At 41.3% G+C, this 27,700-nt stretch overlaps 1 protein-coding gene across 7 annotated transcripts in view; it reads left to right on the top strand.

Annotated features, from left to right (window-relative positions):
- The window catches only part of PPP3CB (protein phosphatase 3 catalytic subunit beta), a 61,486-nt gene that overhangs the window by 19,616 nt on the left and 14,170 nt on the right, over positions 1 to 27,700 (top strand). For 3 of the 7 annotated variants that reach the window (XM_056530347.1, XM_056530349.1, XM_056530344.1), the window contains exons 3-12: positions 453 to 577; positions 3,880 to 3,991; positions 12,760 to 12,905; positions 18,149 to 18,288; positions 18,369 to 18,446; positions 18,546 to 18,640; positions 18,958 to 19,083; positions 19,594 to 19,671; positions 23,627 to 23,653; positions 26,861 to 26,945. In XM_056530347.1, the coding sequence (XP_056386322.1) occupies positions 453 to 577; positions 3,880 to 3,991; positions 12,760 to 12,905; positions 18,149 to 18,288; positions 18,369 to 18,446; positions 18,546 to 18,640; positions 18,958 to 19,083; positions 19,594 to 19,671; positions 23,627 to 23,653; positions 26,861 to 26,945 (1,012 nt within the window). The remainder of the gene's footprint in view (positions 1 to 452; positions 578 to 3,879; positions 3,992 to 12,759; positions 12,906 to 18,148; positions 18,289 to 18,368; positions 18,447 to 18,545; positions 18,641 to 18,957; positions 19,084 to 19,593; positions 19,672 to 23,626; positions 23,654 to 26,860; positions 26,946 to 27,700) is intronic. The other 4 variants (XM_056530350.1, XM_056530345.1, XM_056530351.1 and 1 more) reach the window with 2 other exon arrangements.

Below are 27,700 nucleotides of genomic sequence, written 5' to 3'. Positions count from 1 at the left end.
AACAGTTAGTTTGGTCTACTCCTGGCCTGGCAGGAGACCAAACTCAGGAAGTGCGGGTGGGGCATGGTGAGGCACAACTCTCGCAGGCTTCAGTGACGTTGTGCCTGCTGGGGAACACCCACTTTCTCCTTCCGGGGGCTCACACAATGTGAAATGGGGGAAAGGTATGATAAAGAGCTTTTTAAAGCTCAGAAAAAGGTTTTAAGAGCAGAAGGGGGTGTTAGGAGTAGTTAGGGAATATAATCTGAGTTAGTTTAGAAAATATGGTTTAATGACAGGTATGGCTGATCAGTGTATATTTATGTAATAGATATAAGTAACATATGATGTATGTATGTTGTGTGATCTTCGTCTCCTGTCTATATTGATGAGGGATTTCCATACATTATCTTCTACTGCTTTTTTTCATAATCATATTTTTTAATTTTCTGTTTTTATTTTTATTTTTGCAGTTTGCGGTGATATTCACGGTCAGTTCTTTGACTTGATGAAGTTGTTTGAAGTAGGAGGATCGCCAGCCAACACAAGATACCTCTTTTTGGGCGACTATGTAGATAGAGGGTATTTTAGCATAGAGGTAAAATATGTTTTTATCTGATAATGGGGTTTTGGAAAAGTCAGTTTTGACTACATGTATTATGATGAAATGAATGTTCCATTCCAGCTCTAATTCCTACATTAGTTTTAAGGACTGCCAGCTTTTTTGACAATATAAGAGTAATATTGTCCACCCGAGTTTTCTGGGCCGACATTGCACACATTTTACTACTACCTTTTTGTTGCTTTTTTTATTTATTTATTTATTTATTTTTTGATTTGTTGTGATGTTTTTTCACATACTTCAATGTTTAGAATCACATGGTCAAACAATCAAATAATTTGCAAATGCAACATGAAAAGCATGTACATGCAGTATTACTCCATTTATTGTCTATGGGAATGCCGAAGATACTAGAGTACAGCACTCTGGTATCCCCAGCGCTCCCATAGACATGTTGTCCACCACTCCATTCAACAGAGAGAGTCATGGCCCTTCTAGAGCTTGTGTGGAGTCCCTGAGGCCAAACTCTCAGTAATCAGACATCTATCGCCTCTCCTGTGGAGAGGGGATATGTTTTTAGGGTCTGGAATACCTCTTTAAATATAAATGAATCATTAAAGGGGTATTCCAGGAAAAACATTTTTTTTTTTTTTTTTACATAAACTGGCTCCCGAAAGTTAAACAGATTTGTAAATTACTTCTATTAACCCCTTAACGACCACGGATGTAAATGTATGTCCTGGTTTGGCAGTACTTCGCGCACCAGGATGTACATTTACGTCCTGTGTATGACCGCGGGCATACACGGCAGGTTCCGGCTATTAGCAGCCGGGGATCCTCCGGTAATAGCCGACATCCGCGATCGCGTGGATGTCTGCCATTAACCCCTCAGATGCTGTGATCTGTACAGATCATGGCATCTGCGGCAATGCGCATGATAAAATAGATGATCGGATCGCCCGCATCGCTGCTGCTGTGATCTGATCATCTGTAATGGCGGACAGAGGTCCTCTCACCTGCCTCCGTCCGTCTTCCAACATCTCCTGCCCTGGTCTGAGATCGAGCAGACCAGAGCAGGAGATAGCCGATAATACTGATCAGTGCTATGTCCTATGCATAGCACTGAACAGTATTAGCAATCAAATGATTGCTATAGATAGTCCCCTATGGGGACAGGAAAAGTGAAAAAAAAAAACTTTGAGAAATGTAAAAATCAAAAGGTGAAAAATCCCCTCATATTTGATATCGCCATGTGCTTAAATGTCCGAACTATCAAAATATAATGTTAATGATCCCGTACGGTGAATTGCGTAAACGTAAAACATTTCCAAAAATGCAGCTTTTTTTTGTCACATTTTATTTAAAAAATGTATTTAAAAAATTATATGTTTTATATATACAAATGTGGTATCGATAAAAAGTACAAATGACGGCGCAAAAAATGAGCCCTCATACCGACCTATATACGGAAAAATGAAAAAGTTATAGGTGGTCAAAATATGGCGATTTTTAGATTACTGATTTTGTACAAAAAGTTTTAGATTTTTTTTTTTAAGCGGTACAAAAATATAATAGTATCTAGCCATGGGTATCATTTTATTCGTATTGACACACAGAATAAAGAACATGTCATTTTTACTGTAAATTGTACAGTGTGAAAACAAAACCCTCCAATATGTGCAAAATTGTGGTTTTCATAAAAATTTCCTCCCTAAAAAAAAAAAATAAAAATTTTTGCGTTCGCCATACATTTTATGATGAAATGAGTGGTTTCATTACAAAGTACAATTGGTCACGCAAAAAACAAGCCCGTATATGGGTCTGTAGATGGAAATATAAGAGTTATGGATTTTAGAAGGCTAGGTGGAAAAGACGAGAATGCAAAAATAAAATTGGCCTGATCCTTAAGGTGAAAATGGGCTTGGTCCTTAAAGGGTTAAAAAAAATCTTAACCCTTCCAATAATTATCAGCTGCTGAAGTTGAGTTGTTCTTTGCTGACATCTCTGCTTGTCTCGGGAACTGCACAGAGTAGAACAGGTTTGCTATGGGGATTTGCTTCTACTCTGAACAGTTCCCGAGACAGGTGTCATCAGAGAGCACTTAGACAGAAAAGAACAAAGAAGAACTCAACTTCAGCAGCTCATAAGTACTGAAAGGATTATTTTTTTTAATAGAAGTAATTTACAAATCTGTTTAACCTTCTGGAGCCAGTGTGTGTGTATATATATATATATATATATGTATGTATGTATGTATGTGTGTATATATATATATATATATATATATATATATATATATATATATATATATATATATATTTTTTTTTTTATTTTTTTTTTCCTGGATAGCCCCTTTAATGTTCCAAGTAAGGACATTTATATGAGCTTGTCCAGTTGAATGTTTAAAAAATAATAAAGCTTTGACAACAAATTTTTTTGTCTTCAAGGGATTAATGACTACACTTGCTAGAATGTGCAATGCAGATGCTGAGCTTGTAGGGATTGCCCTGGTTTTAACCTGCAGAACTGGGAATGAAGCTCTGGGTTATAATACAGAACATAATTCGGAATAACTATAAGATAATGTAACTTTTTTATAATAACAATTTTTTTTTGTAAACTGTACGTTCTGTTCAGAGGTGAACACACACTATAACCATAATGCAGTTAAAATGTATTCAGCTTTCTAATATATGCTTCAGTTCTTCGCCATTTTCAAGATCTCTGATAGCATTTGGGGAATGTGGACAGTTAAACACCCAGGGCCTGAAAACTCCTAGTGACATTACACTCTAAAGATAGCCATATGGCCATAAATGTTACATGATCATTAGCTGGGCTGGCTGAGCATCTAGGGGATTTATATGTTCACACTGAAGAAATTCAGCCATATTATTGTATGGCATGTGATGGCATATGAAAGGTGAGTGCTGATTGGTTGCTATGGGCAATCTCCCCCATATATGTGCGAGTGTTCATGTGTATGGTAGGATGGGGACAGTAATGGCTCTTGGTTAAAAGCATTTGTCTGACAGATAACTAAGCTGTATGGCCACTTTAAAAGTTTGCTACAATGCGATCCTTTGAGGCAAATGCATCAGCATTGCAAATTTCTTTCCGTTTTATTATCTTGCAGCCTGGGATCCAAGCTGTTTAGCTATTCTGGAAATTGCCTAGACTAGGTAGAATTGTAGCAAAATATTGTATATGTTGGATGTAGAAAGTTCTGTTCCTGATAACAATCAGAGGTGGATGTCAAATGGTCTGAAGGGGATTCTGTTTATATTTGATGAAAAAAGAAAGGTTACTTAATTTCTTCTTCTTTCTCTTCCTAACAGTGTGTCTTATATTTATGGGTTTTGAAGATTCTGTATCCCACTACTCTCTTTCTTTTGAGAGGCAATCATGAATGCAGGCACCTTACAGAATATTTCACTTTTAAACAAGAATGTAAGTCGATTTTGCCAACTTTCTAACAAAAACCCTTCAGTCATATAGTTATCACCTGTAACAGACAGGCTTTTCAGTGTAACGTGTTGTGACTGTCCCTTCCTACTACACAATTTATTAATGATGTATTCTTTAAAAATTTGTCAATGCAAATTTTTCCTTCCACTCCACTGGGCTGGCTGAGCATATGGCATATGATTCTGAAATAGCTTGCTGGATGATTCTGCTATTACTCAATAAAAATGGACAAGATATAGTATCCCTTTGCTCCAGGATTGCATTTCACATTGCCATTCAACTCCAGGCTTTACCCGAACCTCCAGGGAGTCTATATAAATCTTTATAGATCTTGGTAAAAGTGTTAGTGAATCAAAACAAAAGTGTGGCCCAAATGCAGGTTTACCCACCTGAACTCGCACCATCATAGATGAGTAGCTTACTGTCCTGTTCCTAAATTATCTTTTCTCTCTGTTAGCCCATGTAATAACACACAGGAACTAAAGATGTGACCTAGCTAGTGCTATGCAAAGGAGTGAGGGAGAGCGCCTGGGCTGTGTTCCTGCATTCTGTGAGACAGTCTGTCTCCTCCAGAGGGTCCAGGCTGCCAAGGCTCTCACACCCCATAATGTTCAAGGCAGCTGTTCCTCTTTTACTACTTTATGTACACACTGCTGCCTCCTGAATGTAATCTTAGCCTCCCTTTAGTCTACAGTCTTGTCATAATAATTGTAATCAGAAGTTCAGTTTTTAGTGTTACTGTTTTCTTGCTAAGCTGTTGTTATTTCTTTAGCTCACATATCACCTTGAAAACCTAGGGCATCAGTAACCCCCTTCTCTCCGCTCCACACACAATCTATATTAGCTTACTGTAAATCATTCTTTAGCACAGTACAATTCTGTTCATTCTAGAGCACTTTTAACAGCTTTATGTCATGGCATAGAAAAAAAGAGTAGGTGCTTTCCTGTGATTGGCCAGAGAAGTTGGGGAAATAAAGTCCAGATGTGAGTGTGGCAACCCATAAGGTTGTATGCTGGGACAACTAGTATGTCAACGGTGCTGTGACTGGCATGGCAGTCCCATGTAACCCAGCCCTACAAGTGCACATCTTTGTCAATGGAAAGCTGCATGTGTTTGTGAAAATTCTACAGGAAGCGTCCATGTATATACTGTGTACTGGTGATGTTAGTTGGGACGCCCTTGGTGTTGTGTTGTGTGCAGTTATCCAGGAAGACGAAGAGAAGGGGCAACACAATTTAATTTTTTTATTTACTTTCAGGTCTTAACAGCATTCAGTTTGTTTTGCAAAGTTCCAGGCTGTAATCCCTGCCAGGGTTACTGTAGTGTGCAGAGAAATGGTGTTTGTTTCAATGTTTTTGTGACTAGGAAAACTTTGCTTTGAATATGGATTGACTTGTTAAAGGGATATTCCTCCCCTAGACATCTTATCCCCTATCCAAAGGATAGAGGATAAGATGTCAGATCGCCGCGGTCCCGCTGCTGGGGACCCCTGGGGATCATTACAGCACAGAGAGAGTTCGCTCTGCACGTAATGATGGGCGGTACAGGGGCCGGAGCATCGTTACGTCACGGCTCCGCCCCTCGTGATGTCACGGCCCGCCCCTTTCAATACAAGTCTATGGGAGGGGGCGTGGCGGTCGTCACGCCCCCTCCCATAGACTTGCATTAAGGGGACGGGCCGTGATGTCACGAGGGGCGGCGCCATGATGTCACAATGCTCCGCCCCCCGTATCGCCCGTCATTACGCACAGAGCGAACTCGCTCTGTGCTGTAATGATAGTGCGGTGCCGCAGCGGGGATCCCAGGGGTCCCCAGCAGCGGGACCACGCCAATCTGACATCTTATCCCCTATCCTTTGGATAGGGGATAAGATGTCTAGGGGCGGAATACCCCTTTAAGGTGTTTTGGATTCAGCACTTGAGTCTAGCACTCCTTAAATCCCCCTTTTTGTAAGCTGTAAGCACTGGACACACTGTCATCAAAAGTAAAAGGCCAGGAGTAGTACTTGGTTCCTTTCTCTGAAGTTTTCTTTGCATTCTTTACTTGTACTCAACTTGGACTCCAACTCGGCTAAGGACAGGGGACCAGGGCCTTATATGGTCTTTCCTTCTATACCTGACATGTGATATTGGCCCTTAAAGGGGACCTAACTCTAGAGTGACCTCTGCATCAAGTGTGTGGTGTAGTTCATCTTTGTGGGAGGACCTTTGATGATGAGCAATAATCTTTGGGGTATCCGTGAGGTGCATAATCTAACTATTGCACTCCGGTTGAGAAAAATTGTGGCATTTTAGCAGTGAATGTTAAGGTTTGCTTGACAAAAATATAATTCTCGGCACAATACTGAAACACTTTTTATTCTTTTTGTGTGTTTTTAGAGGATTAAATAGTGTTTTTTTATTTTTTCGAAAATAGTTTTTATTAAAGTTTTTCAAAATTTGAACATGGATACTGGTAAGAAATATTACAAGGTCATTGGCAAATAATTCAGTAATATTGGCATTCACTTCCAATTAGGGATGTAAGAAAAACTCGATTTGCGCGATTATCGCGATTTTTTTCATTTGCCGATACAGAATCGATTCAAAATATTTTTGAATCGATTCTTTTAGAGATGTGGAATTTTTATCTCCTGACGCCCGGAACAGCATGTCCCGGGCATCAGGAGATAAAAGTTCCACATTTGTGGAGCCGGGCAGGCCGGATCTGACACGGTGGCGCTCTGGGTGTATGGAGCGGGCTCCGACGTGTGCCCGCTCTGTACTCTGCGACCCCCGGCTGATTTCAGTAGCCAGGGGCCGCTGATGCATCACCACCGCTAGTATCCAGCATGTGGTGCTCTGCATTGTGTATGGAGCGGGCTCCGGACTCGTGCCCGCCCCATACTCTGCAGCCCCCGGCTGTTCTCAGTAGCCGGGGGCTGCCGCTAATAGCCAGCATGCGGCTGGCTATTAAAGGAGTAGTCCGGCGCACACTTTTCTCATTTTATCCCTTCCGGGCTGCAAAATAAAAGAAAATGAACTTTCTCTTACCTGCCAACGAGCCCTCGGAGCTCCGGTACAGGTGTTCGGTCCCCGGGCTGTATTCTTCTTACTTCCTGTTAGCCCGGCACGTCACACGGAGCTTCAACCTATCACCGGCCGCAGCGATGTCCCGCCTCAGCTGGTGATAGGCTGAAGCTCCGCGTGACGTGCCGGGCTAACAGGAAGTAAGAAGAATACAGCCCGGGGACCGAACACCTGTACCGGAGCTCCGAGGGCTCGTTGGCAGGTAAGAGAAAGTGCATTTTCTTTTATTTTGCAGCCCGGATGGGATAAAATGAGAAAAGTGAGCATCGGACTACTAGATCGCCGCTGTCAAAGCTGACAGCGGCGTCTATTGGGATCTATGAATGCTCCCAGGTTGGCGATGTATCGGGATATATCGTGATGTATCGTCACCTAGACGGTATCGCGATATATCGGGATATATCGAATCGCCACACTGGTATCGCGATTCAAATCTTATCGCCAAATTCTTGCCGATTCACACCCCTACTTCCAATTCTGGTATCCTGAAGTAAACAAACAACAAAATAACACGTAACAATACAAAAACTTCCAGTGGTCAGCATACGTTATTAGCCCTATACGTGAAACAATCAGAATAGACCTTTCTCCAGCCTGTGATTAAACTGTAAGAATAAAGGGTGCAAAATCCACATGTACTGGATAGCTCAAATGTGTAGTCATTAAACATAACCCCGTAGAAGGTGAATGGAGGCGATTGGGGAACTAAGAGGGGGGGGTGTAGTGATTGCAGATATAAACCAGGGTAGAGCAAAAAGCAATCATGGTTAAATATTGAACACTGCCAGCGTTTCTCAAAGATGATGACAGTCTCCCAGTGCTATAATTTTTTCAAAGGAATAGGTAGTGTTGATTTTTGCTATTAAGTGGTCTAGGGTCGGTACAGTATTGGTTTTCCAGTTGCTGACTATAGCTATTTTTGCCAAGATGCACACTATGCAATAGAAGTCTCTTGGCGTGGGATTGTATGCAGTTTGAGAAACAGTAAAACGGAATGAGGCGACCAGGAGGGGTTGCAACCCTAGAGGCCGCGTAGTAGGGTCTGGCAGGAAGTCCAGAAGGGGCTAATCCCCTGACAGGTCCATAAAATATGGTGGAGAGAGCCACGTGGGCCACAACCTTGCCAGCACAGGTGGGAGGTAGCAGGGTATATGACAGATAACTTGTCAGGGGGTAATACCAGTACAAGAGTGTCTTAAATGCTGATTCTATAGGTGAGGAGCATTGGAATGAGACATGTACAGTTTTAAATGCTATTCGCCAGTCATCTGTAGAAAATTCCAAATTTAACTCTCTCTCCCAATGTCTTAAGCCGATAAGCTTTAGAAAAGGAGTTAGATCGTTAGATCGCAACGGGTTATCGTACCAAGGTTTTAGACCTTTGAGTGGGGAGGCTAGCAGGCATATAGCTGAATAGTTCATACGGTCATTAGTCAAATGCAAATTATGTAGGAAATGGCAGATTTGCAAGTATTTATAGAAATCTGTGGAGGGGAGGTGATAAGTGTTAATGCTTCAAACGTGTTGAGGGTATGCCCGGTATATATGTCACCAACTTTTGTAGCTCCCTGTGAGATCCAAAATCATATGTATAGGTCAGGTATCGAAGCCTGTAAGGATAGTGTGAGGTAGGGATCGACAGATTATCGGTTTGGCCGATATTATCGGCCGATAATCACGTTTTTGGGCATTATCGGTATCGGCAATTACCTTGTCGATAATCCGATAACGCACCGCGAACGCCCCCCCCCCCCCCCATGACCGCGTTTCACCCCCCACTGCACCGCCCCGGCCCCATTGCCTCCCCAATCCCCGGTTTTATAATTACCTGTTCCCGGAGACCGGGGTCAACGCTACCTCTGGCTCCTGCTGCTTCCTGCGTTATGCTGTGCGCAATGACGAGTGATGTGACGCAACGTCACCGTCAGTGCGCACAGTGACCCCTCCGGAGGACAAACACCGAAGCCAGATGTAGAGTGGACCCTGGGAACAGGTAATTATAAAACCGGGGATGGGGGAGGCAATTGGGGCGGTGCGGTGAGGTTGCGACGCGGTACGGGGCGGTGGCGGTGATAGGACTCTGGACCCCTGGACAGGCAGGGGGAGAGAAGCGGGTGGCGGCGGCACTGCAAAAGCCGCTGCAGTTCATTGATTTAAAGCGCCCGCTTTAAATCAATGATCTGCAGCGGTGTCGCGCGCGGGGGGGATAAATAGCCGATAATTTATACCGGAATATCGGTATAAGTTATCGGCTATCGGCCCTAACCTCCACAGATTATCGGAATCGGCCCTAAAAAAACGATACCGGTCGATCCCTAGTGTGAGGTCTACACTAAGGGCGACTCCCGAGTGTATTTTTGACATGGGTGACCCAATCTGCGTAAGAGGTTTGTATGTTTGTTTGTTTGTAGGTTTGTATGCATGTGTGGGGCTGGGATAGTTCAGAATGGGAGGTATAGGAGGTCTTTAGTCGAGTAAGGGGCTACAGAGAGATTTTCTATTTCTACCCAGGGGAGGTCGGGAGAGCTGCTCCACCAACGTGCGTAGCATAAAGGCCAGTGTAGCAATGTAGTAAAAATGGATATTGGGGGAACCCAGGCCACCATTAAATTTCCTCTAATGTGCCCATATAAAGGAGGAAAGTAGGGAATGAGCTTTTGAGAAAAAGGTGGAAGGTAGATAGGAAGAGTGCGGAAGAGAGAGAGAAATTTGGGAAGTAAGAACATCTCTAACCCCTTAAGGACATAGGGCGTACAGGTATGCCCTGACGTCCTGGTACTTAAGGACACAGGATGTACCTGTACCCCCGTGGGAATTTTAGTCCTGATATCTATCAGCAGGGACCCCCTGTGCAAACCCCTGGGGGGGTTCCTGACACCCCCTCATGTCGGCGATCACCGCAAATCGGCTGTCAATTCAGACTGGCGACTTGCAGTGATTACTGGTCCATCTGGTCTCTGGTGACCCGGAAAAAAGGGTGAATGGGGCTGTCCGAGACAGCTCCATTCACCCTTACCCAGCAGGAATGAGGTGGCACGGGTGCCACCTCCACAATCACGTGATTGATTGATCGGTTGGAACGACCAACCAATCACGATCCTGCTAGGTGGTGATCATGGCGGCGATCGGGGCCGGCGGGGGTCTCTTGCCTTTCCCTGGTCCGGCGGAGGTCCCCACTGGTACGGCAGCGACAGGAGCAGCAGGATCGGTGGCAGCATCGGCGGCGGTCCCAGCGGCAGGAAACAGCAGGAGGTGAGGCCTGTTCATCTCCTGCTGTTGCTTAGCTACAACCCTCAGCATGCACAGCCAAAGGGCATGCTGGCAGTTGTAGTTTTGCAACAGCTGAAGTTCCAACTACAACTACCAGAATGCCCTTTGGTAGTCTGTGCATGCTGGGGGGGGTGTAGTTATGCAACAGGTGGAGGCACCTTTTTTTTTTTTTTTTTTTTTTTTTTTTTCTATGAAGTGGTGTGCATCCAGCTGTTGCATAACTACAACTCCCAGCATGCACATACTACCAAAGGACATGCTGGGAGTTGTAGCAGTGTGCCTACACCTGTTGCAAAACTACAACTCTCAGCATGCCCTTCAACTGAATGCATGCTGATTGTTGCAGTTTTGCAACAGCTGGAGACACATTGGCTGTGAAACAGAGTTTGTGTCCTAACTCAGTGTTTTGCAACAGCTGAATTTTTTTCAGAAATCCATGGCGTACAGGCTTTCGCCGCTTCATCGGCATAGTGAGCAGGTTTTTAGGAACCGGGCTAGGTAAAATCAGACGGCATTTTGCTGGGAAACAAGTCGCTTAGCGGGCAGAGCTCCTCTAACTTGCGATTATCTGCTTCAACAGCCAGGCAACGCCCCCAAATAGTTATATTTTAACCCCTTAAGGACCAGGCCAATTTTATTTTTGCATTTTCGTTTTTTTCCTCCTTGTCTTCTATAAATCGTGACACTTTTTTTTTTTTTATATTTTCATCTACAGACTACTATGAGGGCTTGTTTTTTGCAACCAAAAAAATACTATGTGTGTGGGGAAATTAAAAAGAAAACAGCAATTTAGCAAAATTTGGAAGGTTTCGTTTTCACGGTAAAAATGACATGTGTTCTTTATTCTGTGGGTCAATACGATTAAAATGATACCCATGATTATATACTATTATTGTTGCGCTTAAAAAAAAAAATCGCAAACTTTTTAACCAAATTAGTATGTTTAAAATCCTTCTATTTTGAAGACCTATAACTTTAAAATTTTTTAGTGATACTACATTTGTGTTTATAAAACTTAAATTTTTTTATTATAATTTTTTTTAATGAAATGTGACAAAGTAGCAATTTTGTGCTTTTTTATTTTTACGTTCACGCCGTTCATTGTACGGGATCAATAGCATTATATTTTAATAGTTCGGACATTTACGCACGCGGTGATACCAAATATGTGTATTAATAATTTTTTTTACACTTTAAAATGGGAAAAAGGGACATTTTACATTTTTATTGGGGGAGGGGATTTTTCTAATTTTTTTTACATTTTTTTTTTTTCATTGCAACTTTTACTTGCATTTTTAAACTTTTAGTCGGTATGGATTGCTAATACTGTTCAGTGCTATGCATAGGACACAGCACTGATCAGTATTATCTGTGATCTTCTGCTCTGGTCTGCTCGATCTCAGAGCAGAAGACCAGAGCAGAAGACCTCAGGAGGCGGCCGGAGCCAGGTGAGGGGACCTCCGGCCGCCATGCTGGATGATCGGATCGTCGCGGCAGCGCTGCGGGCGATCCGATCATCCATTCAAAGTACCGCACTGCTGCAGATGCCGTGATCTGTATTGATCACGGCATCTGAGGGGTTAATGGCGGACATCCGCACGATCGCGGATGTTCGCCATTACCGGCGGGTCCCTGGCTGCTGATAGCAGCCGGGACCTGCTGCGCATGACGCGCAGTCATGGCGTCGCGTAAATGTACGTCATGGTGTGTTAAACACGGCACCATGACGTACATTTTTAATCCATTGTCGTTAAGGGGTTAAGCACCCCCTCACACTAGCATGTTCAGCTGATGTTTGTTGTTTATTATATTGCTGGGAGGTTCATAATAGGGCCGTGTACAGGACCAAAAATTTGTGTATTTAGTTATATATCACCCTTGTGTTTACCTTGCAGCATCAGCATTATTGGGCGCACACAATAAATCAAATACATAAATATTATGTTGGCATAAAATGTAAGCGTTCATCCACAACCCAGGCCTACCCATTGTGTTACATTACAGGAGTTCTGCTGGCAAACAGTCCAACTTCCATCCTACCCCTTTGAATGGAGAGAATAAGAAACTATGCACCATGGGTGACAACAGCAGTCATAAAGACCTCAATAATAGCAGTGAGCGCACTAAAATAACTTTGTAACCACTAAGAAGGGTTAATCTAATAAAAAATGTACCTGTTTTTAAAACAGCATGGTTTTAAGATTCCCAGAAGGGCGCTATGTGATGGAACACTTCTGCCGCCTTCTATTGATGCATAGCAATACACAGTCATTGGTAGATGGAGATAAAAGTAACTGAAAGTGTGGAAGCCTATACTGTGTTAAAGCTTAAGAATCATAATATTTTGCTATTGTTGTCAAAATTATTAATTTGTGTCAAAGCACTAAAGTTTTATTTTTATTTTTTCTTAGGTAAAATAAAATATTCAGAAAGGGTTTATGAAGCCTGTATGGAAGCATTTGATTGTCTTCCATTAGCTGCACTTTTAAATCAACAATTTCTTTGTGTCCATGGAGGACTGTCTCCAGAAATACACACATTAGATGACATTAAAAGAGTGAGTATCTTAAAAATATATTTCTAGACTCAAGTGAATGGCCCAGATGTATCAATCTGCTTGATATCAAAACGGTCTTACAGCTCAGCATGTTAATGAGCCGTGAGCAAAATCGAATATTTTTGCGTTCAGGCAGATTGGCCCCGATTTTATCAATATGTGTATGCTGGCACTTTTATTTAATTTTTTTGTCCTTCCCTGCTGCATAATTTATTTGTGGGATATTTTAATGGTCGGTAGTCCTTAGACACCTGAGGACACTTCTTGGAGTTTGGGGCCTTTGTGGGGAATTTAACAACAAACAATTTAGAATGTTTTTTTTTTTTTGTCTAAATTTGTCACAGGAAAAGTCGCAGGCTGGTCCTGTTTAATTTTTATGACCACAAAGTGATCTTATTAGCCCAGATTTATCAAACTGTGTGAGAGAAAAAATGAAGGGATTATTCCACAACAACCAATCACAGCTCAGCTAACTAGCTGAGGTAAAGTGAAAGCTGAGCTGTGATTGGTTGCTGTGGGAAAATCCCTCCATTTTTTCTCTCACACAGTTTGATAAATCTGGGCCATTAAGATTACTTTATGCAGTGGTCACTAATTTATCATGTGCAACTTTTCTGCAAAAAGTCACAGAAAAGTCGCACGGACCAGATATATAAGAAATCACAGGGCCTTTCAACCCTGCCCTATATCATGGCATGCAACAATTGTATTAAGGTCTGTGCAACTTTTAATACAATTGTTGCATGGCCCTCCACTGTTCTGCAAAATTTAACCAGAACAGCTCAGTTTGCATTCATCAATGTCACCAATTCCACTTTCCTGGCAACTTTTCTTTGCTCTAAAGGGAGCAGAAAGCAAGTTTACATTTGATAAATGCCCCTCTTTGTGTTTAAAGAGTACCTGTCATCAAGTAAAACTTTTGCTATGTTATTCATTATGTAATGTATGCCTATTTGCCATATTTCTTCATAAAAAAAAAAAATCAATCTTTCCATCAGTTTTTTACCTTTCAAAAAGTGGCCACTAGGGGTCTCTGTTCTGTAGCGTTCAGCAGGCCCTGCATAGCCCTTGGACTTGTGCCGGACCGGCACAAGTCCAAACTCCGGAAGTGCTGGTGGGGTGGGACATGAGCGCGGCTCTGCATATCTCTCGCTCCCTGCCTGTCAGTCATGCAGGCGGCAGGGAGCGATGTGCAGCAGAAAAAGCTCACAGGCAGTGAGCAGAATTTATAAAGGCATAACTCGAGAAATAATGGGCAAAATAAAAAAGAAAAAGTGCAGGGGACTCAGGGTGAAGAGGGGAACAGACAATGAAGAACATAATCCCTCTTTACTTGGTGGCAGGTGGTACTTTTTAAATTTTAAATATACACTGCCTTTTGTGTTTTGGTAGACTGCTGCTATCATGTATTCGTTGCAGATAGGAGCTACTACAGTGTAGTGTGCAGGTCTCAATGTGAGATTAGCAGGCAACTAATATATAAACAGTACATATTTAGCAGCCACCAATGCAGTTCCAGTCCGCTGATAACTGCTATTAGCTGCCTAGCTACAGATGGATGGTCTTGTTTTTTAATATAAATTTTTACTTTTACAGTCAGTCAGCACTAAGAATATGACCTTTGTATTATTTTTATTTTTGTAATCATGCAGAGTGACCCAAAAGAATAATAGCAATGCTGAAAAGGTGTTGGGCATACACTTTATTAATATTGAGTAATGAAAATTACAGTAAACTATTCCACAATATAGTAAATGTACTTCACTTCTAAAGAATAATGCATACATGTTAAAGGAAAACAGTCACCCATTCACCCGTACTATATCCAGATACACCGAGTTATAGTGCGGGTGAACAGGAGACCGATGCAGGGTCTCAGACTGCTATACCTACCTGCAGTCCAGAGCCCCGATCCCCCCCCCCCCCCCCCCCAAAGTTCCCCTTCTTCCAGCACTGACTTGCGCTTTGAGGCAGGCCTGTCGGCTGAATTTAAATGTTCATAAGCACCAGTCACGTGAGCGCTCAGTATGAATATTTAAATCTCGGGGCTCTGGACTGCAGGTAGGTAAATCAATTTATCAAAAACTAGAGTGATTTACCCATAACAAACAATCACATCTCAGCTTTTATATCTTACTAAGCTTTGGTAACATATAAGCTGAGCTGTGATTGGTTGCTGTGGGCAAATTAGATGTTTAGAATAGTAATTTTGGTTCAAACAAACAGTTTCTACACATGATCCTGTATGTCCACTATTGGATGGATGTCACAAGAGTTTTAAATCTACATTTTATATTGCACCAGTATATTTTCCAGGGTGTTTGAAAAAAATAAAAAACCTGTGGTATCATTAATTGAATTGTAGGTCCTTTTTTATTTAGATAAATGTCCAGATTATTTATACAACCCCCATTTCACATAACCCCTTTTCACATCATGTTCATCATATCGCAGAAAGAGGAGGTTTTAAACATTTTTTTTTTAATCAAAATATATTTTAGGCAGTACAAACATAGAAAAGCATATAATCATGGGTATCATTCTAATTGTATTGACCCACAGAATAGAGATAAAAAACCTTTTGTTGCAATGAACATTTTATGGTAAATATAGTGATCTGAGTGATATCATTGCAAAGTACAATTGGTCGTGCACAAAACAAGCCCTCATTTGGGAAAATAAGACTGGCTCTTAAAAGATGAGGAAGAAATGTTAATTCAATATAGTCATCACAAATGCACCTAAATTCCACTGAAATATGAACGAATACCTCTGATACACACGCTCTACGAACCCAGATCACACTTGCTTCCAATTAAATGATCACGGTATTCACTACTGGTTAGATATGCATAACATCCATAATGATACTTTGACACTTACATAACGTTGTATTCCTTATTTATTCATGTATCTTCATAGCATAATATTCTCAGACATACGGCAGGTTAGTACCCGAGGTATGTCGTTTTACATCTTGCATCTGTATGATTACCAGCACGGCCATGTCTGAGAATATTATGATATGAAGATACATGAATAAGGAAAAGGTTGTTATGGAAATGTCTGAGCATCATTATGGGCGTTATGCATATCTAACCTGTCTGCAGTAGTGAATACCATGATCATTTACTGGAAATGGGGAGGAAGATATTAAAATAAAAAAATTAAAAATGAGCTGCGTCTTCAAGGCCAAAATGGGCTGTGTCCTTAATGGGTTAAAGGGATACTGACAGCAGGCTCCCTACCACTAACCTGAATATACATGCGGGTGACCCTTTTTCTAATGCTTAGGCTGGGTCCACACTACGTTTTGTCCCATACGGGAGCGCATACGGCAGGGGGGAGCTAAAAGCTCGCGCTCCCGTATGTGACCGTATGCGCTCCCGTATGCCATTCACTTCAATGAGCCGACCGGAGTGAAACGTTCGGTCCGGTCGGCTCATTTTTGCGCCGTATGCGCTTTTACAACCGGACCTAAAACTGTGGTCAACCACGGTTTTAGGTCCGGTTGTAAAAGCGCATACGGCGCAAAAATGAGCCGACCGGACCGAACGTTTCACTCCGGTCGGCTCATTGAAGTGAATGGCATACGGGAGCGCATACGGTCACATACGGGAGCGCGAGCTTTTAGCTCCCCCTGCCGTATGCGCTCCCGTATGGGTGTGGACCCAGCCTTAACTGGTGTAAATCAGTGCAGCGGCTCAGGAGAAATCTATCTCGTCTAATATGGTGAGAACTACTTATGTGTTATAGATGCAGCCTGCTGCTGTATGAGCAATGCTTTCTTCCACACGCTCTGGCCCATATTCCCGCCCCCATCATAAATATTCATCTGTGCTTCACCCTCCCAGCATGATGGAGGCGGTGCTATCGGCCACCGCAAGTGGGAGAAAGTTGCTTGTACAACAGCAGCCTGTCTCCATTGTGCAGAACATAAAATTACCAGATCAGTAACAGGATGGCTCCACCGACATTTGCCTTTCACCCACTCGATCTACCTGTATATTCAGGTTACTGTGGGTGACCCTGCTGTAAGTTTCCCATTAAGTGAACTTGTATGTCTACTCCTGTGACGTCCAACAAAATGTAAGTATATAGAGCCCTATGCACTACTGTAGAACATACAGTTTTTAGGTTTAAATTACAATTACTGTTTTAGACATTTTTCTACTTTTTATTTTTAATTTTTTTTTTTTTTTTTTCTATTTGAACTTTCAACTATTCTTCTGGTCCAGTGGATAAGTTGACATCGGAGCAGGTTCACGTGGCTTTGGGAGTCAGTGAGCTGCCTTTTTCTCCAGTATGCAAAAAAGATATTGATTTTATATGGGTCTTATTTGCTGGGCACAGTCTTTAATGGGTTGATTCATAAATAAAAAAAATGTTATCTGATCACACGAGACAGTACAAGTTTCATATGATTAATAACAATGATCCTATGTCTAGATATTTGCCATACTTGCTAGTTATGGTAAATGTCCTCTTCAGCTAGTCACGTGCTCAATCAGACTGACTGGATTCCTATTCGCATTGGTGGTGGAGTGATTCCTGCAAAAGATTGGGCAGCCAATAAGAATCAGTTCTCTAGAAATTACTTATTCACTTCAGGGCTGGACATATTGGCCCTCATTTACTAAGAGTGTTGTGTAGGTTTTTTTGTGGGTTTTAATTCCCTACAATTTATTTTCCACAGTATTAACTAAGGTTTCCCTACATTTTCCACTTTCCCTACATTTTGCTTTTTTACACATGCTCTGATCTGTGGGGTTGGGAACACGCCCCTTTTCAGAGACCACGCCCCTTTTTCGAATCTGGCGCACAACCCGACAAAACATGTCGGGTTTGCAATAGTAAATGAGGGCCATTATGTAGACATTCTAAGAAGAAAACACAAGAACATCAGGGAATGCCATAACCTGTATGTAACAGCAGTGTTTTGTTTTATTTAAAAACGAATAGTATACTACTACAGGGAAACATCTCCAAAATACTGCCGCCAGATCAGAATCCCTATGACCAGTTTTCAGTCCCACCATACAGTATGCGTCCTGACTCTAGTCTTTGACAGTAACATCCCCACAGAAGACCACTTTTAAATGCAGTTTGGGTAGTCCTTTTAAAGTGGCTTCACTCTATTTATATTAACCCTGTAATTGGTCAATAAAAGTGTAATTGCATAATCCTTGTTAACTCCGATGCCAATAGTTTTGTAACCGGCACGCATTCTGTTCTGGTTGTAGTTAGACAGGTTCAAAGAACCTCCCGCCTTTGGCCCTATGTGTGACTTGTTGTGGTCAGACCCTTCAGAAGATTTTGGTAATGAGAAGTCACAAGAACACTTCAGTCATAACACGGTCAGGGGATGCTCTTACTTTTATAGGTAGGTGAGCCCTTTAAAATAACTAATGCCACCATAACTTGGCCTGATTTTCACATTGAATTATTTCTTATTGCTTCCAGTTACCCAGCTGTTTGTGAGTTTTTGATGACTAATAACCTGCTGTCCATCATCAGAGCGCATGAAGCACAAGATGCTGGGTAAGACTGTCTTATTGTTTGGTTTTTTCTTATACTGCTAGGTTTGTCACTTTTGTGGGATATCATTTTTTATATATATTTTTTTTTTTGGTACTTTAGATATCGAATGTACAGAAAAAGTCAAACAACGGGGTTTCCTTCTTTAATAACAATATTTTCAGCTCCTAACTACTTAGATGTCTATAATAATAAAGGTATGCCTATATTTTTCTGTTATTTTCAGTGATGTGTAGAATTTATTAAATGTGCAAAATGACAGAAAGAGAAAGCATCAACCTTATCAGCATACCAGTAACTATTTGTTCTAGGTGTAATAGGCTTCAAAACCAGTTGTTCACCCAGAACCATCACCATAGACATATCAAGTGGTATTTTCTCCAAATACAACTTTCTTCTAATGCTGGCTCCTTCCTGATCAGTTAACTATAAAAACTCTAAAAAAATTGCTTTTTTTTATGGTTCATTTTTAGGGAGTTACGGCCTCTAATGATTTCCCTAACTCACATTACAGCTGCTGTATTAAAATATGAAAATAATGTGATGAATATCCGACAGTTCAATTGCTCACCACACCCGTACTGGCTGCCAAACTTTATGGACGTCTTTACTTGGTCCTTGCCATTTGTTGGTGAAAAAGGTATACCTCCTGATTTCTGCATTTAAAGGGGAAAACTAAAATTAGCTGCACAGCTTAAGGTGGTGTAAATTAATAAACATGCTATACTCGCTATTACAGTCCCCAATAGCTGCTCTGCTGATGCTTCCAGTCCTTCACTGGACTTCTGTTTCTTCTGGGTTCTTGTGATGCCCGACCCCATAGGACCTCAGCCAATCAGTGGCCACAGCAGTGTCCTGCCTAAGTCACTGATAGGCTGAGCTGAACAGTTACTATGGGGTAAGAACAACAAACCGCAAAAAGAAAAGACCATGAGGGCATCAGTGGAGCAGCTTCCAGAGACTGGTAAAAGGGAGTATAACACTTCATCGTTAGTTTGATGCAAACATGTCTCTTGTTGTTTCGTGTAGCAAACAGTCACGCCCCTGTTTTCATTGTGTAATGATCGTAATGAGTTAACAGTACTTGTAAGAGGCATTACTACTGCTTTGCCATCTCACTGTTTTGTTTTTCCCCCCCTCCTTAAAACAGTAACAGAGATGCTGGTGAATGTTCTGAGTATTTGTTCAGACGATGAGTTAATGACTGAAGGAGAAGACCAGTTTGACGGTAGGAACTTTGTAATATTCCTAGTTGTCTATCATTTTTATAGAGCCATTCTGCATGTATTGCAAGTTCTCACAATAGAAAACTGTAAAACAAAGGGATGTCCCATAAGCTCTTAAATTACCAGTAAGCATTTTAATATGAAAATGGCAACCTGTTTCTTCAAATCTAAAATGTAAATACCCAGACAATGATTTTCATTGCATTTTTATAATCTATGAATGTGAAAAGCTTTAATCCTTTTTTGTATTTTTTTTTTTTTTGCATTTTCTTCGCATTGTAAATGAGCAGACTTCTTCCCATTATTCCCATCATTCCCATCTTCTAAAGTGATGTCATATTGCTAGCATATGCCATCTCTTTTTCAACCTGTGGGAAACACCAGTCCTAAGTATAAAGAGGCTGCACATTGGCTGCCTGGCCACCCACTGTGCAGGGAAAGTGCAGCACGGCTCCATTCAAGTGATGAAGTTAATGGTGCTGGCTGGAGTTTTTTCTTGGCTGTGTGTCTGGAAACATCACTGTATAGAGAGAACCTGTAAGGAAATTCTGTGTTACACTTTCACTTTGTCCCTTTACATTCTCTAAATCTGTTAGGGTCCCAGAGGTCAGACCCCAGTTAATTATAAATGAATGTCATACCCCAGCGATAGAGCCAAGGTGTTTCCCATCTTATAATGTGATGGCATATCTACTGATAATTGACGCTGGGGGTTGTTATGGAAAAGGGTTGGGCTGCCAGGTTTGGTGTTGGCCAAACACTTCTAAATGTTGTTTTTCCTCTTGAGGGTCTAGTCACACGTACAGTATTCTGTGCAGATTTGATGCGCAGGATTTTAAGCTGTGTTCAGTCATTCAGTTTACATAGAAATCTGCAGCAGAAAATCTGCGCGCAGAATACTGTACGTGTGAATAGACCATGAAAGTGTAATTTCTGACTAGAAACTGACACTGTTCAGGTACTTCGGTTTATTCTCATTCACTTAAATGGGGTGGTTTTTGTAAATTTCTGTTCAGCATCTGGTCAGGAGGGAAAGGGACTAACTCTAATGATCTGTGTGTTCCATTGGTCTGATCACTACTGATCAGTGAGCTATGGCATATCTGACCATGGTAACTGAGCATTCCAGCTCATGGAACTACCTCTGTGGAATCTTGTGAAATTACTTTGTAATGTAAGATGAAACTTCTTGTGAGTACATTGCAGAGCTGCAATATATTTTCAGAAAATTCTAGTGAAATCAGAATTCTTTATTGCAGTTTAGCCCTCACTGGCTTTCTATTATAATGTAGTCACATCAGAGGCATGCTTTAGTTTTTTGCTTTAGTTTTTATTTCTGTTTAGATCCATTAACAAGATCTGCAAGTTTTCTGAGCAAGAGCGTCTTTTCACTGCTTTGGCTCCAGCCATGCTTTATAGTCAACTGCTAAAGTGAGCAGTCTACAGAATTGTTGGAATCCTGTGCAAGTCTATAGGACTATCAGAAATTCTGTAGACCACTGTTTGTCAACCCGGGTGCCTCCAGCTGTTGCAAAAATACAACTCCCAGCATGCCCGGACAGCCAAAGGCTGTCCGGGCATGCTGGGAGTTGTGGTTTTGCAACAGCTGGAGGCGCCCTGGTTGGGAAAGACTGCTGTAGATGAAGAAGTTTTGTACAGAATTCCCCATGCTGCTCTCACAGTAACCTATAAAACTAGAAATGACCTTCTAGAAAAATGCAAAAGAAAAAAAAGGCATCAGTAGAAAGAATTATAAAAAAAAACCGGCATTCTGTAATGATTTATTTGCCTTATAAAGTCCGTATCCCCTACTGTATAGCTTTACCAAACTCTTCTTTCTCTAGATCAGGGGTCTCAAACTGGTGGCCCTCCAGATGTTGCAAAACTTCAAATCCCAGCGTTCCCGACAGCCGTTAGCTGCAGCAAATGGCTGTCTGGGAATGTCCAGGCATGCTGGGATTTGAAGGTTTGCAACATCTGGAGGGCCACCAGTTTGAGACCCCTGCCCTAGACCTAATTTAGAGCAGCAAGACCAGAAGATCACGTTTGTGTTGTCATTTCAATTTTTCTCTTCTGTCGTAGTAGGGGAAAAATGAAATGGTGGCTTACCAGAGAAGTCATGCGACGGACATGAACAGCACCCAGTTGGACCCCGTTTAACTTAAAATGGTATCGACCGGTTCCACTGTGCTGTCCATGGTTCTGACTGGAAGAATAGTACAGTATGCAGCACGATTTATCCGGTCAATGTGGCAGAATTTGCAACAGAGACTGTGAACATAATGTTTAGTTGCTCCAAAATAAAGAGGAAGATGTACGTTTTCCCACTAGTGTCACCAACTTGTTACATTTTTATTAGTAGAAGACAATTAACCGTCATTTTCTTATTTGTTGGATATTTTTCCCAAAAATGTTTTTTTTTTTTTCTGATTACAGAATGGTATAATTGATCAATTAAAGGGATTTTCAGGTGCTGTAATATGATTGCCTATGATTGGTTTATCCTCAATTTCATATTGATGGAAACTTTACTGCACCTGATTGAATGGGCCGCAACACTACAGCTTCTTTGTTTACACTGTAAACACTGTACATTTTGTAGGGGCTTTTTCTGGTATGGCAGCTCAGTCCCATTGACTCAAATGGGACTGAGCTGCAGAGAGCTGCACTACCATTCGCAGCCACCACAAAATGTACAGATCTGTGACTGGTTAAATCAGTGTTCCTCCAGCTGTTGCAAAACTACAACTCCCAGCATGCCCGGACAGCCTTTGGCTGTCCGGGCACGCTGGGAGTTGTAGTTTTGCAACAGCTGGAGGCACCCTGGTTGGGAAGCACTGGGTTAAAGCCATATTATGTTCCAAGAAATGTTTATTTTAATTTTAATTTTTTTTTATTGTATTCTTTTTGCCATCAGTACTTTTTCTTAGAAAGTATGGGAGAATGTGATCACTAGGATGTTCCTGTTTATCTAGCTACTGTTACTAGCATAACATCTCTGTCTAAACCTTCGGATCACAGTATAAATCAATGTGCCCATAGTAATTTAATGCTGTGTGAAGCGTAAAAAAAAAAAAAAAATCTAGTATTATTTCTGATGGAATTTGTTTTGTTTGACGAACCAGTGGCAGAAATGAAATAGACCGTTCAGCCATTCCTTGTACAATGCACCACTCGCTCTGTAATACTTTCATACTTTTTTTTGGTGCGATATTGTAATCCACAAATGCCTGCTTGACTTGCTGTGCTGGAGTATTATACTTATTCTATTCCTTTGTGCTACCACATTTCTGATCTGCTTCATGATCATTGTACTGTTATCTTATTTACCATGTTATGCTATTCAAGAAGTATTTGCATTGCTAGAATAGTAACCATTTCATCACTGCACAGAATTGAACCAGGACCTTTTCATTCCTGTGTCCCCATTTCCATTCGACCTGTCTTTGTATATATTTTTTATGCAGTCTGCCCTCTACTTTTCCATATTTACAATAGCAGGCAAGTGACGCAGGCTGTCAAGATGTTTTATAGAAACGCATTGGGTACGGTTTTTGGAAATATTATCCCGTGATCCGAAATCTTGCGCTGCTGATGGCATGTTAAATTCCTAACCTTATACTGTCTAGATATCTGTACTTTATTAGATTTTCTCCACTGCTGAAGTCTAGCAACACTTATAACAGCACGTTGATGACTCTGCCGCCATAAAGGGGTTAACCTGTAAAATACTTGTGCCCTGCATCAAACTCAATATCTGTGTTTATTGCCATCTTTATCAAGAGTCCCAGAGTTGCAGCTTTCCTCTTTTTTTCCTTTTTTTTTCTTCCTTTTTTTGCCAGTCCACCCTCATTCTTGCAGCTGCCAAGTAAAATATCTTTTTTATTTTTTTTATTTGTCTCACTCACCTATTTCTCCATCGTTCACTTCCTTTTTTTCTGGACTCTCCATCTGAAGAACGACTCATATATGGCAATAGAAAAGGTACAGACCAGACAGAGCACCATTGTTTTGAAATATGACTTCCCAGTTTTTATTTTTTTATTTTTTTTTAAGTTGCTACACGACACATTTTAAATGGTGTCACGTGTCAGTTATTAAGTGTAGCGTTTTTGGTTTCCTTTTCTTCCTTTCAAAGCATTTTTTTACTTTATCGCTCACACTTTTTACTGCGAGCAATTGGGTATAATTTGCATTGCATTGTCAGAAGTCATATTCCTAGACATCTGTCTTTCTGTGCATGGCATTTTCTTTGTTTCTTTCCACTCCTTCCATTCGTAGAGTCCATCCCCTTGTCAGTATCTAACATTTCGTATTGTGGGCCCTGCATGATCGGGGGACATTTTCATTTGTGTGTTTATGCTTTTATGGTTGTAGTACTTGCCGTTCTATTTTCCTTTTTACATTTCTGCATGTGATGTGATTTCAAACAATACTATCACTTTCAGATTGGTGTGTGAGAGTTTCTGGGGAGGGAGACTGGATGTGTTGCCTCTGTGTTAGTCTACAATGAGTGATGTAATTGCATTTGTATAGTATGTGAAGATATAATTTAGGTGCCTATAGCCAAATGCATTGTTTATTTTTTATTTTTTTTCTTTGCATTTATCAAGATTTTCTTTATTTTGTTAAGGTTTTTTTTTCTATTCTAGTAGTAAATTAAGACCTACAATTTTTTTTTTCAGTATTAGGCTTTTCATGCTTTACATTTTTTTCCCCACTTAGTTTTTGTTTTTCAAAAGAAGGATGACCTACGTTTAGAAAAAAATATGGGTCTGTTTTGCCATGCATATTGTATTAATTCCTTGTTGGTAGGGTTTTTCCTTCTTATGAAAGTTTTTCTTGTCATTTTGGGAACACTTGGCAAGTAGTCATAAAAAAGGTATTCCCAATGTTATCAGTAAGTGTTTATTCACATGGCAAAAAAAAGAATCCACTTAAAGGGTACCTCATCAAAAAAACTTTTGATATATTATAGATTAATGTATGCAGAATAACTTCACAATTGCATGTTATTAAAAAATATGCTTCTTTCTATTTCATTTTCCACTTTGAAGAAATGACCACTAGGGGTCTCCCTCCCAGTCCTGGCAGCAAGCATTTCAGACTCATGCTGGAGTCCTAAACACTACGAGCTGCCAGTCTGCTTTGTTCACAAAGGAGAACACTCAGAGCTGCCAGCCTGCTTTGTTCACAGCCTGTTTGGCTGTGAACAAAGCAGGCTGGCAGCTCTGAGTGTTTAGGACTCCAGCATAAGTCAGAAATGCTTGCTGACAGGACTGATCGGGAAAATACAATGGAAAGAAGCATATTTTTCATTAACATGCTATTGGAAAGTTATTCAGCATTCATTAATCTAAAATATATCAAAGGTTTATTTGATGAGAGGTACGCTTTAAGAAATCCACATTTTTTCATGTGGTTTCCAATTCTAGATGTACTTTTGATTTGATTCTTGCAGATCTGTATTAAAAGCCATATAAGTGAATCTTATAGCTGTAAGGGGTTGTCTGGCAAAAGCAAAAATATGCTCCCGGCTGGGGGTAAAAAAATAAATAAAAATTTGATCTACTCATCTACCTAGGTCCCCTCACAGCTGTCAAGCATTTGGTCTTCTTTCTTCTCTGCTTCTTACGGGTTCCTGTGGCAGCTGATCAGTGACTGAGGCAGGATACCACTGCAGCCACTAATGCTGAACAGGCATGTCTGGTGGGGTGGGGGCGGCACAAAACCCGAAAGAAGTGGAGACTAGAGGGGGACCAGAAATGTCTGCACTGCAAGGGACCAGAGGTGGGCGAGCATAACATGGTTGCTGCAAAGGCACAACTGGAGCATCCAAATGCTGATGCCATGTGAACATGCCCTTATGATGATTCAGAGATATAGCTCTGCAAGGCTGTGGTTATTTGGTTGTTGGTAAGGTTCATAACCTAAAACCTTTTAAGAAAATATTAAAGCAGAGTAATGGGGCCATACATGTTCAATAACTTTCCTGACCTTCCCATACACTTGGCAAACATTCATGTTTCTCCTCTGAGGAATGAGAAAAAGTTGCAGCCAGACTCCTCTGGTGCCTTTTACAAAGAAAAGGATTTGGGAAAATCCAATATTCCCAACCCCTCTTTCCAATACCATTGTCTGTCCATGGAGAAACAGTCAGCAGAACCTACTAGCGGTGGGTTCAGACGACTTTAGTGTAAGGTATATAGGTCACCTTAATATTAGTAAGAGAAGCTGTCTGCTGTCCTAACATGTCGGTTTTAGTACATTCTTGTGTTCCCATGGATTAATACTGTAGCATCTTTTCTTAGATTGCAGTATTGTTTATCTGTTAGTCCTCCTTGAATTGTTAAATTAATACATTAGTTTTCCCAATTCTCCCTGTTACATTTGGCACCTGCAACATTGTTTGGATGTTGTGAGAGTCTATATTATTACAGATGTTGTATAGTAGCATGGATGGATTTGAAGCCCTTTTCATTTTTGTAGATGTAGGTTTGGCTATCTGTATTTGCTGAGCTGTTCACCCTTGGAAGCAATGTTCCTAGAGAGCCATTGGGGGCAAGCCTCGGTAAAGTAAGGACCCAAACGCTTGTGTGGGTACCATATAGGTATTCTGTACAAAGCTGTGATTCAGCCATGTACATGACCCCTATTATGATTTTTGCGTGCACAAATATTCATCTCTATGAATGAAAGTGAGCAAACTTTTGAAGCTTTCTGGGGCATTATTTTTATTCTACTTAATACTAAATCTGATAAGAGTATGTGGTGCTTTTAGTCCTCAGAATGGGTGAGTAGAATAGAAAGATGATTTTTTTTTTCCAAAACACAGTGGCTCATAGCTGTATGTTCCATGTAGTCCTCTTCACATACATTTCTGTGCTTCTCAAGGATCATGCAATGTTTAACGCTCCAACCTTGTCACTTGTTCACATTTACAATCTACAACTGATGCTCTTTAACAGCAAGAATGGATCCCCCCTTTCCCCACAATTTAGCAGTCTTTTTTTTGCTCTGGTTTGTTTTATATTTTGCTTTTATCAGTGTACTTAACCAAAATGATTGTAAGTTTGTGAAAGCAAACTTTAAAAAGCGTGTGGTGGTGTGTTGCAATTTGTGTAGGATTTGTTTTAATATTCTTAGAAATGTCTATTCCTGAGCTTGAGATTTTTCTTATTACATTGAAAGTAGGTACAGCTGCAGCTCGTAAAGAAATCATCAGGAACAAAATACGGGCGATTGGAAAGATGGCAAGAGTCTTCTCTGTACTCAGGTAAGTAGTAATGTCTTTTCAATGTGGTGCAAATATTACCATAATGTGATTGATCTTTCACAATGCAAGTGCCACATGAGGGAATCGCTTGTGGCAGCATTGAACAGCATCTGCAATTTTTATATATGTCATGTTTTGTTGGGAGAAATCCTTGGCAACTCTTTGTAATCAGGTTACCATGAGTTGCTGAGGATATGCAACAACTAAAGATGGAAACAAGCAGTTCCCTTACGTAAGTAAGTTTTTAAAATGACACAACACCTTGGTTGCTACTTTTGACCTTAAAGGGGTACTCCGCCCCTAGACATCTTATCCCCTATCCAAAGGAGAGGGGATAAGATGTCAGATCACGGGGGTCACTCTGCTGGGGACCCCCGGGATCTTGGCTGCAGCACCCACCTCAACGGCTTCCGGCAACGCTGGAGGCTTTGGATCCCGACCATGCGAGCGAAAGAGCGTGACGTCACGCCCCGCCCCTCAACGCAAGTCTATGGGAGGGGGTGTGACATCACACATGGGCGGAGTCATCAAGCTCTTTCGCTCGCGTGGTCGGGATCCGAAGCCTCCAGCGTTGCCGGAAGCCGTTGAGGTGGGTGCTGCAGTCGAGATCACGTGGGTCCCCAGCAGGGGGACCCCTGCGATCTGACATCTTATCCCCTATCCTTTGGATAGGGGATAAGATGTCTAGGGGCGGAGTACCCCTTTAAGCAGACAGCTGTCACAAGCAAAGGTTTACCAAGAACTGATTTATAGAG

Source organism: Hyla sarda, chromosome 7 (genome assembly GCF_029499605.1).
Source record: "Hyla sarda isolate aHylSar1 chromosome 7, aHylSar1.hap1, whole genome shotgun sequence".
Classification (NCBI taxonomy): Eukaryota; Metazoa; Chordata; class Amphibia; order Anura; family Hylidae; genus Hyla; species Hyla sarda.
Note: the sequence above shows the minus strand (reverse complement) of the source record. Positions and strands in the feature narration are given on the sequence as shown.